Source organism: Mytilus californianus, unplaced genomic scaffold (genome assembly GCF_021869535.1).
Source record: "Mytilus californianus isolate M0D057914Y unplaced genomic scaffold, xbMytCali1.0.p SCAF_4, whole genome shotgun sequence".
Classification (NCBI taxonomy): domain Eukaryota; kingdom Metazoa; phylum Mollusca; class Bivalvia; order Mytilida; family Mytilidae; genus Mytilus; species Mytilus californianus.
The window spans coordinates 4,171,718-4,184,186 of NW_026262690.1; the positions used below are offsets into that span (position 1 = coordinate 4,171,718).

Here is a 12,469-nt window from a genome sequence, read left to right on the forward strand (position 1 = left end):
AACAATAGACTTACCTTCCAAGAAGATACCAGGTTTGTCCCTGTATGTAAACAAGAGACTTACCTTCCAAGAAGATACAAGGTGTGTCCCTGCTTGTAAACAATAGACTTACCTTCCAAGAAGATACCAGGTTTGTCCCTGCTTGTAAACAAGACTTACCTTCCAAGAAGATACCAGCTGTGTCCCTGTATGTCAACAATAGACTTACCTTCCAAGAAGATACCAGGTTTCTCCTGGTATGTATACAATAGACGTACCTTCCAAGAAGATACCATGTTTGTCCCTGGATGTAAACAATAGACTTACCTTCCAAGAAGATACCAGGTTTGTCCCTGCTTGTAAACAAGACTTACCTTCCAAGAAGATACCAGCTGTGTCCCTGTATGTCAACAATAGACTTACCTTCCAAGAAGATACCAGGTTTCTCCTGGTATGTAAACAATAGACGTACCTTCCAAGAAGATACCAGGTTTGTCCCTGTATGTAAACAATAGACTTACCTTCCAAGAAGATACCATGTTTGTCCCTGTATGTAAACAATAGACTTACCTTCCAAGAAGATACCAGGTTTGTCCCTGTATGTAAACAATAGACGTACCTTCCAAGAAGATACCAGGTTTGTCCCTGTATGTAAACAAATGACTTACCTCCCAAGAAGATACCAGGTTTGTCCGTTAGTTGGATCACACTCTAGTGATTTATTGAGATATAGAACTGCAGATGCCTCTCTAGATTTCTTGTCTCCAAGTTGATCTGATGTATGGTATAACCAACCTACAACAAATATTAATACTTTTGCTCTGTTTTGACTTTTCTTCCATATGAAATAACATATTTCATTTATGTATTGAACCAAAAAAGAAATGCACCATTTTATCAATTTTCTACAGAAATATATATTATTGTTTGGGTATTGTAAATAACTGAGAAATGTTAGCTGTCTCAATATCAAATCACTTCCATTATGTTACATTATGATTTCAGCTTCCCAATTGTAAACTTTCCATTTCTATGAAGCAACATTCCAGCAGCACCTGCATATGGAGTATATACCTCCCAGTTGATTGGATAATCCAGAGCTTGCATTTCCTATCATGATTTTCTTGATAGAGTGTTGCTGTTTACAAGGAAGCTATTGAACCGAGAGTTCTAAGTGTTGAAGTTGAACTCATCCCTTCGAAAAATCTACAGATGACAACGTATGTTCCAATTGTTGAACCCACAATCCGTCCTCTTTTCCTCCAATGTGACCTACCGAATTTGACTTATCACCGGGTTTGTACTTACATGAGTAACATGAGGGTTGCCACTTGTGGAGCCGCATCAGCTTACCCTTCCGGAGGACCTGAGATCACCCACAGTTTTTGGTGGGGTTCATGTTGCTCAGTCTTTAGTTTTCTATGTTGTGTTTTGTGTACTGTTGTTTGTCTTTTTGTCATTGTTTGTCTTTGCCATGGCATAATGTCTGTAATGTCAGTTTTTTTTTGACTTATGAGTTTGAATATCCCCTTGGCATCTTTGGCATCTCTTTTACATTATCATATTTGATATGCATGCAAAAGGCAAATTTTGTTGGCTACTTACAAAACTGAAATATGCAATTTGTTCATAAACCCATCTTTCAAACCCAGTTGACAAAATTTGTAGAATAGACAATTCTTTGTAACAGACATACAATAAATTGCTTTGCCAAGCGCAGCTGGATATGACCGCAGAGGTCAAACCCCGAACAGTTGGGGCAAAAATGGACGCAATATTCATGCTTGATATAGGTCTGAATTTGGATTGTAATTAAATATTTGACACATAAAAGGTTTCTGACACAGAATAACTGTAGTCAAAGAACTTAGAATTGGTTATATGATTTGAATTTATATTCAATTTTTTGCTTTTGTGCAATACACTTTGCTGTTACCATAATTACCCATTTAAATTTACCATACCATAGTGCACACTTAATCTATTTTATAATAGAATTTAAAATATGGTGTCAAATCTTTCATATGGATTTTTTTGTAAAAAAAAAAAGATGCAACATTTGCAGATATTTTTACTGGTCTTCCTTTATAAATATGCATTTCTTTAAACATAATTTAAAAGCAGTGTAAGGGAGGTAATCAAAATGTTGTATTTGGATTACCTCCCTTACACTGCTTTTAAATTGTCTTAATTGTTCATTAACCATTACTTTATACATAATTTAAAAGCAGTGTAAGGAAGGTAATTCAAATGATGTATTTGAATTACCTCCCTTACACTGCTTTTAATTATGTTTTGTACTAAAGTATTTGTCCATTAACCAGGACACCCTTGTTTTTCCCCCTTTTTTGCCCCTAATTCCTAAACGGTTTGAGCCATAACCCCCCAAAGCAAATCCTAACCATCCCTTTGTGGTATGGAAACTTGTGGTATAATTTCAGAGAGATCCATACACCGTTCCATAAGTTATTGTCTGGAAACTAGAAACATGCTTAATTTTGGCCCCTTTTTGGCCCCAATTTTCCTTAACTGTTGGTACCATAACCCCCAAAATCAATCTCAACCTTCCTTTTGTGGTATTGAACCTTATATAAAATTTCATAGAGATCCATTCACTTAAACTAAAGTTATTGTGGGAAAACCAATGTGTCTTCGGATGACGACGACAACGACAACGACGATAACGCCAACGTCATACCAATATACGAAATTTTTTGTGGTCGTTTTTGCGGTCATATAAAAAGATGTGTTTAACAATGTCCTTACTTATCCTCCATAATGTTTAAATCAAGGAGACGAGATAATGCAGGATATAAATGATGGTACCAGTATTATAGGACAGTCCAAATATACAAAGAAAACAATAATAGTACTTTTATTTGTCACTGAGACAAAATAGAGAGGTTATTATAAACTAAATTGGAAATTCATTTGTGTAGGATACATAACCAAAAACACTTTCATGATTCAAGGTATTAACAAGTGGATTCAAAAGTATGTTTAATAATACTCAATGTACTATTTTGGTATACTTATATATAATCATGTTATGAAATACTTAATAGGATATTTTCAAATATCATTTCCTGTTTTTAAGCTGTCAAAGTGCACTTTAATGTAATGAAAAAAATAACTATATCAACAAAAAGAGAAACATTTAGCCTAAATACCTATGATACATTCAAAGTATTTTTAGACTGAACAAAATCTGAAAGAATATTTTTTAATTTTGACTAATTTGCTGAAAAGTTCATATAAATAAACTCATTCCTTAGAGAAAGTAGAGGATAAAATAATTACCTAGTTGTTTTAAAGCAGTAGCTTTCACTGATTTATCTAAATCTTCGGGAGTAATGAACTGTTCATAAGCCTCCTTAGCTTGTTTGATTTTACCCTGAACTTCCAACAAATGTGCAATATGCAGTTGTACTGAAATGAAAAAAACCAACATAAGCTTGATCTATTTTATCTTGGACATCTTGTTAATGTGCAGTATGGAGTTTTATTAAAACAAAGAATCATTACTAAGAGAACTGGGTTTTATCTTGTTCCTCTGATACTAATTAATGTGCAGTATGGAGTTGTATTATAACAAAGAATCATTACTAAGAGAACTGGGTTTTATCTTGTTCCTCCGATACTAATTAATGTGCAGTATGGAGTTGTATTATAACAAAGAATCATTACTAAGAGAACTGGGTTTTATCTTGTTCCTCTGATACTAATCAATGTGCAGCAAGGAGTTGTATTATAACAAAGAATCATTACTAAGAGAACTGGGCTTTATCTTGTTCCTCCGATACTAATTAATGTGCAGTATGGAGTTGTATTATAACAAAGAATCATTACTAAGAGAACTGGGTTTTATCTTGTTCCTCTGATACTAATTAATGTGCAGTATGGAGTTGTATTATAACAAAGAATCATTACTAAGAGAACTGGGTTTTATCTTGTTCCTCTGATACTAATTAATGTCCATCTGCTGTAATGTGCCAAATGTTCCTTTGTTTTCACCTGAATGAGTTCACAGGCAAAGTCGTCCTTGAGTTTTTGTTTTATCCTTTTATATATAATGTTGATACCATGAATGATTTTGTGTTGAAAGTCTTTGAGATAAAGGTTTAACTATAAGTATCACATAAACTTTTCATTATCAATGATCCAATTTAACGAGGCAAAGCAGCAGGAAATATGACAGTTTGACCCTATACACCTTACAAGCCTTCCATACACCAAATGCAATTGAGCTACTGCTTTCTGTAGCTATGAAACGGACCTAATCACACAACTTTAACCTTGATCACTGATCCATGAAATGAGGTCAAGGTCAGTTGAATTCTGTCTGACAGATATGTAGACCTTGCAAGGATCCCATATATGAAATATAATCATCCTATTACTCATAACAATTGAGAAATTCATATGACAAAAAACTATATAGTTTTTAGGCAGTCGTTCAACCACGGAAATAAGGTCAATGACATTGGACATGACAGAAGGAACCTTTGTAACATTAGGCATCTATATACAAGGTATGAAGAATCCAGGTCTTGTACCTTCTGAAATATAATGCTTTACACAAAGTGTTTATGCCACTGCAACATAATCAGCATACCTATGTCTCTCATTCTGTGACTTTCGTCGCAGGCAAGACAAAAACTGTAAGAAGTTCTGTTAGACATTAATACCCAATCAAAAATAAAATATGTAAAAAAGCTTTCACTTGGATCTTTAATGATCAAAATGTCAAAGAACTGCTCAATATAGACCTAAGCAAAATTTGTCAAATATGAAATGCAGGTCATTGTATCTATAGTGACTAGTTTGTCAGTAGATTTGCTTTAGACAAAGAACAAGGACTTGAGTCTGTTTAATAGTGCTTGTTCAAATACTTACTTTGTGCTTTAGACAGAGAACAAGAGCTTCAGTATGTTAGTGCTTGTTGAAATATTTTGTGCTTTAGACAAAGAACAAGGGCTAGAGTCTGTTAGTGCTTGTTTAAATACTTACTTTGTGCTTTAGACAGAGAACAAGAGCTTCAGTCTGTTAGTGCTTGTTTAAATACTTACTTTGTGCTTTAGACAAAGAACAAGGGTTTGAGTCTGTGAGTGCTTGTTTAAATACTTACATTGTGCTTTAGACAGAAAACAAGAGCTTCAGTCTGTTAGTGCTTGTTTAAATATTTTGTGCTTTAGACAAAGAACAAGGGCTTGAGTATGTTAGTGCTTGTTTAAATACTTACTTTGTGCTTTAGACAAAGAACAAGGGCTTGAGTCTGTAAGTGCTTGTTTAAAATGCTGCAAATAAAAAGTCAGCTGATATTATCATATGAAATGTGAGATTACATACATACACATAGACCCATACATTGTCATCTCTCAAAATATCAGACTAATTAATTAGGAATATCAATAAATTAAAGGAAACATAGTGAATGAAATATATGATGGAGAATTACTGAAAACACCTGACACTGACCCTTCAAGTCTAATGAGCTTATATTAATCAATTCATTCATTTATTATTGTAAGACTTCCAGTAAATATTACCATTTACAAAAAAATTATGAAAACCTACAAATTTGTATATAGGCTGTGTTCAGACTTATTACCATAAGATACATGTTACAGGTGACTGAATCAGACAGGTATGTTGTCATACATATTAATATATATGTTAAACAACTACTAGTGACTGGTACTACCTTGGATAGGACTATCTCACAATACATGTTCTAGATATTCTTAGTCCTATCTCAGACACTACATGTTCTAGATATTCTTAGTCCTATCTCAGACACTACATGTTCTAGATATTCTTAGTCCTATCTCAGACACTACATGTTCTAGATATTCTTAGTCCTATCTCAGACACTACATGTTCTAGATATTCTTAGTCCTATCTCAAACACTACAGGTTCTAGATATTCTTAGTCCTATCTCAGACACTACATGTTCTAGATATTCTTAGTCCTATCTCAGACACTACGTGTTCTAGATATTCTTAGTCCTATCTCAGACACTCCATGTTCTAGATATTCTTAGCCCTATCTCAGACACTACATGTTCTAGATATTCTTAGTCCTATGTCAGACACTACATGTTCTAGATATTCTTAGTCCTATCTCAGACACTACGTGTTCGAGATATTCTTAGTCCTATCTCAGACACTACATGTTCTAGATATTCTTAGTCCTATCTCAGACACTACATGTTCTAGATATTCTTAGTCCTATCTCAGACACTACATGTTCTAGATATTCTTAGTCCTATCTCAGACACTCCATGTTCTAGATATTCTTAGCCCTATCTCAGACACTACATGTTCTAGATATTCTTAGTCCTATCTCAGACACTACATGTTCTAGATATTCTTAGTCCTATCTCAGACACTACGTGTTCGAGATATTCTTAGTCCTATCTCAGACACTACATGTTCTAGATATTCTTAGTCCTATCTCAGACACTACGTGTTCTAGATATTCTTAGTCCTATCTCAGACACTACGTCATTAATTATCATTAATAAACATTATCAAGTATTGTCTTCTGCATTTCTAATGGACAAATATTTCCAATAATTGTTCCCATGATTTATGATTGGGGGGGGGGACTTCAGTAAACTTTTGTTCTAGCTGTCCCCTGGATTTCTGATTGAAGAACTCAGTTTATTATTGTCCCCATAGATTTCTGAGGAACTAACTTGGTCATGTTATTCTTCTTTGTATTTAATACAATCTTGTAGATATATAGGATTTCTTAAATGATATACCTTTAAACTGACTTCATAATCTGTTGAGGTTTTACACATCAATCCAAGACGTATTCTGATTTCATTAGCTCTACTAAAACCTGGATCTGTATACAATACTTGTTGAAATGCTCGTGTGGCCCTGAAAATACAAACCTTCCAATTTAAAAGCAAAATATATGTATCTAAACTAATTTGAAATTGACATCAGACTTACTATTTTTTTCATTTAGCCCAATGGAACTATAGCATTCCAAGATTTTCAGAATCTATTCCCATATAACATAGATACCCAATATGTTGGTAAACAATAACAATAATACCAATTAAAGTAAAGGGCAGATTTGTAAAAACATCTCCAGTCTTCTCAACAATATCTTCAGAAGACAACAGCACAACTCAGGTGCAACTCCCCCCCTTCCCGAAACATAAATAAATGGAGAATGTGTCCATGGGACACAGATGATGCCCCCCTTGCATATAATGTTATAAAGGGGCATGACTCGAACTTGATCTGTTTTTGAGATAATAAGCATTGTGTATAAGTTTCATAACATCTGGTTGAGGCAAACTAAAGTTAGAGAACGGAAACCAATTTCGGGACGTATGTACGGACGGATGGACATACAAACAGACAAGGGTAACACTTAATGCCCCCTGCAGTGACGGCAGGGGCATAAAAATACTATTAAAGTCAAAATTCAGAATGAAGATCAACTATTTAAGTCACAGCACCATGACCCCAAATAACCCCCTCTGAAACATCCTGGCTATAATTCTGAACAATATCAGTATCATATTGATTTTGTTGACAAATTCTGTATGACAAAAAATGTCTTAGTAAACAAACATCATTCAAAACCATAGTTTAAAAAAATATTTTCACAGGTATTCAATTATATCTTAATCATGAACATCTGCTCCTCTGTTTTTCACCTGTCAAAGTTTATTTCAAGGTGAAAATCAAGGTGAATTGAGATGATCTTATCTTTAGTCAAAATAAGAATAATGTAGAAAAAAAGGTAGTACTATTTATCCACAATCATGTTGTATACAATTTTCAGATGTATCAGGTAAAAGTTAAGACCTAAAGATTTAATCATTATTAACCTGAACCTGTAAGTCTACCTGACTATCACATGACTATCACATGACATGTTTGATCTGTAATGTCAGTAATCCATAGGAACATAAAAAGTATATATATCCTATTATGTCTAGTCAGTGTAAAAGATATATGTTCTATGGAAATACACACAGGGCAACACTTGTATTATAACCAAAACTTTTTGTGACGTCAGATATCAGTACATTGTACTTATATAATTAAAACTGCAAAGTGTGCCCAAATATCCTCATTTAACGATCTCGTCATAAATGTCTTTAAAAACAGTCAACTGTCTATAATGTTTGCTAAGCTCTATGTTGCAATCATTACAAGTTCCCAATAACCCCAAATAAAATTATAGCATATCTATTCTCACAAAGAACAATATAGTTTAACCTGCTTGTTTGCATGGTGGATGAATGGAATTATGTTTAATGACTAGTGACAAACATTACATGCATATCAGCACAAAAAAACATATACATGTTTTATGAATATGACCCCTGCTTGGTACTTGACCAACAGGCAGATCTTTAAATGGTAGTACAAGAGGTTATATGTAACTCCCCACCCACCCCAAGCAAGCAACCTTAAAATTAGGCACTACCTACACATTTTAATAATTTATCTGTAAAAAAAACTTAATTCCCTCATCAAACCTTTCAATAATTTCATTGATGACATCAAATAACAAACTTGCTGTTGTCATGGCAAATAATTAACATTTAATACACATGTCTGCAACAGTCATTCAACTTATTACAGTGATTAAAAGCTTTGTGCTACAATAACACCATTTTGTTGTCTGGATTTGAATTCTAGGAATAATTATCTGGTTTAATAAATCACCCATTGTTAACCTCATACTTCCATTCATCTAAATTATCTACTATATGTCCGAGTATAAAATGGAAATAGATAGAATAGATAGATACATTTTATTTCCCATAGATGACCCATTAAGGGCATAATCAGAACAGTGATTTTTTATATTAAACAATTGCAATATAGACAATACACAAGTATATATGAAGGAAGTTATGTATTTGTTAGTGTGTGGTATACTTTTTTCACACTTATCACAGTACACATTGTTTTTGTACCTTGTGGTTTATTGTGACCACAAAAATACTAATCACTAATGATAATATGCATTTGGTGGTTAAAATTGATGGTTTCAACTTTGTTCACTTTAGCTTTATTACTTTATCCCACCCGTTACTTTCTATCCAAAAATGTCCTCTCCTACAATATCTTTCTGCCTCTACCTCTTTATCCTTTTTTTCTTCCTTCAGTTTCTGATCGTTTCTACTTTCTCCCTCAAGGTCACACTCTCTTTCACATTATTCACCCAGTTGAAGGCCAGTTCCTTCCCTTTTCATTTTTTTCACAATGTCCCTTATCCTTTACCTTTCTACCATTAGTTCTCAGTCACTATTCTTTCTATATCCAGTTCCTGATCACTTTACTTTGTTCACCCAGTTACTAAGCATTTTCTTTCCAAGCCTAATTTTTTACCCTTAAACCATCAAGTTACACACACCTTTTATTCTGTTTTCCAGTTCCCTAACCCTGTATATTCCTCATACGCATCCCTTTAACCATTTGGAGTTCATCACCCCTTCACTTCCTTCCTTTAGTTACACATACCTTTATTCCTAAAGATAAGCCTAACCATATCTACCCAAGTGTATATAACAGACAGGTTAATTACACAATATCTATAAGATATTTAGGTCAGACTAACTCTGACAGAAATCAAATAACTGTTTTATTAACTTTTATCAATAAAACATTTACATGAAGTAAAGAAATTGTGTAATTGGGTAAGTTCTATATAAGGACAATATTTAAAAGGATATGAACTTTGCACTTTAGTAAGTGTCACTTTCAGTTAGTTCCACAATGTTGAAGGGGTGACAATTAAACCAAGCATCTACCCACTGTGATCCAGAAGAACATTTGGCAAGTGGGCGTTTTTCAGTATTTTATTTAAAAAATAATATTTTTCAATAGACAATTATCTTTTTATATTTTTTTCTCTTTTTATCTTCACAAGTGGAAATATCCCCAATATCCCAAAACTACCATAATTGTTTCACTTCTCAAAACAGCCATTCTTTACTAATTGAGGGAACAACCATTTAACTTCAATGGGGGGTATGGTTTTTTGTCTGAGTCAGAAAATTTGTTTCCCATAAAGCGCGACTTTTTCGACGCTATCAATCAAATTATTTTTCAAAATTTAACACTATAAGGTATGGGAAAAATCTGGATTCAGAATATTTTTTTTGTCATCTGCTTGACCACAATATTTTTTTTTATCAAATTGGGGATCAGAAATTTTTTTAGGAAAAAACCATAACCCTCCCTTAAAGTTGAATGGTCATTTCTTAAATCTTTATGAACAACAATATAATAACAAAAGATAAATTCATCACAGAAAACTAGTGTTTATGTCTGACACAAATTTCCTACCTGCAGCCTTATCATAAAAATAGTTCAACAGCAATGAAACCAAAAGTCTTTCTTTAAGTCATCATTATACAATAATGTGCCAAAAATCAACTCCAGATTTGCAAACAAATTACAAAAAAAGGACACTTTCAAATAAAGTTCTTTGTCCAAGGACTACAATCATGCCAAAAGTCATTCAACCAAATTCAAACTGGATCTTTACATAATAATGTTCCAAATATTAGATCAATATCTACAGGCATAAAGAAAAAAAGTTTGACAACTGTTGCATTCTGAATGACAGAATAATAGAAAAGTCCTCACCTGAAAGCAAAATATATATAAACCTTACCTGTCATTGTAAATGAAATATCAACATATTGTGCTTACATTTATAAAGCATTTATGACTTCACAGGTGTGCAGTATATTTTCAATAATTTTGCACTTTCCATGCACCTGGAAGTCTATTTTAATTAAAACCCTGGAAAATTAAATCCAATTTTTTTTTCACATCCACTTAATTAAGTACCCAAATGCCCTTTGAGGGTCGATACAATAACAGAGTTAATTTAGACATTTTTGACTGAAAACAGTAGCAAGTGTGTTGGAATTCTATCATCCAGAGTTAAATAGAGATTATAGAGTGTAAAAGGTAAAGGGACATTGAGCTGAAGGATACTACTATTGATCAAGAGAAAATGGGATGTATTATAGAGACAAAGAATACACATTATACAAAGCAGAATCAGAAACAGCTTTTGTTAAGGATGGGAGACGTGATGTTTATCTTGTAGCTCATGTGACTCACACCATAACTCCTTTGTCCAAAACAAGAATTGTAAAACCATTTTTTTTTTATTCTTGAGATTTCCAAAGTGCAGTACTAGCAATGAGTGTAGTTTCCTGGGCCTAATTAACTTTAGTTCCTGTGTTTTATTTTTGATATGAGTCACTTTATACAACTCTTAACCCTATAACATGTCAACAAATGTCGGTAACCCATGAACTGCTTAATATTCAACAGATAAAAGCAACGGAAATAAAAATATCTATTAAATGTAATTTGGTTTGAATTTTAATCACATCAGCACACCTGTATCAAAGAAAAAAATTCAAGGTGAAGTAGTGACATCATTTTTAATATTTTACTAGCTCTATATGACCAATAATGTGGAAAATGGTGACAGAAAACTGTCTACAAATCAAGATTAATATTCAGAGATCAAATAAGTCCAAGTTGCTACCGACACACATAGTTGAAAGGTGTGTCATAATTTACTTGACCATTGCTTGATGTGTCATTGTGTAAACATTATATTGTGAGTAAAAGCTGTTTGAATACTTGTGTATTGAAAGTTTACCACAATAAATCCCTTAATCATACAAAAGTTAATATTCAATCTGATTGGTAAAAATATTTTTGCACATTCCAAAGATTTGAAATGTGAATAATTCATTAAATCTCACTAAATCTGGTATAGTTATAAATAAGCTGACTGGCTGGCAGACTTTAAACAAGCCGGTGTTGGCCTAAAGAGGAAATGAATACAACAAAAAGATCAAATCTTTATATATCATAAGATTATATCAAGGGAACTGACAAAACCAGGATGAATTTCCAGATATATGAACCTTGATTAAAAAACTTTATTTCCATAAATTATAAACGTTAGGGTCATCAATTGCAGCCTGTGGGATATAACCAAACAATAACTAAGTGGTCAATTTACAAATGGCTATTGTGATAATGAGAGCTCTTAGTATCTAACTTCTAAATATCCATGTATAGCTGTTGTTCTTTGTTTAGACATTTGTTCTTATGTCTTTATTTATTTGTAAACTTGGAGAGCTCACATGTCAAGATCAAGAAGCCCTAAGACAGAGTAGATTTAATTAGTATTCTCTACTGTGATCTCTCTCATATCTTGTTACACATGTAAGGTACTATCAAAATACTGCAAATAAAGGAGTACACAAAAATCAATAAAGTACAACACAATAAGATCAAAGGCATTCCACACATGATAGAAGATTATTTATAGATATGTAAATACACTACAGATATAATTCATCTGGGTCAATATATTCCACTAATATTAAATACAGAAACATGTACAACCAAAAATGGAATAATTTAAACATCAAAATGAATTCCTTATGTCCTATAATTAGTG

At 33.0% G+C, this 12,469-nt stretch overlaps 1 protein-coding gene across 4 annotated transcripts in view; it reads right to left on the minus strand.

The window, feature by feature from the left end:
- LOC127739381 (lysine-specific demethylase 6A-like) overlaps positions 1–12,469 on the minus strand; it is a 79,950-nt gene that overhangs the window by 24,089 nt on the left and 43,392 nt on the right. For all 4 annotated transcript variants that reach the window (XM_052251078.1, XM_052251081.1, XM_052251082.1 and 1 more), the window contains 4 exons: positions 6,750–6,870; positions 5,222–5,276; positions 3,280–3,408; positions 648–774 (listed from right to left, as the gene is read on the minus strand). In XM_052251078.1, the coding sequence (XP_052107038.1) occupies positions 648–774; positions 3,280–3,408; positions 5,222–5,276; positions 6,750–6,870 (432 nt within the window). The remainder of the gene's footprint in view (positions 1–647; positions 775–3,279; positions 3,409–5,221; positions 5,277–6,749; positions 6,871–12,469) is intronic.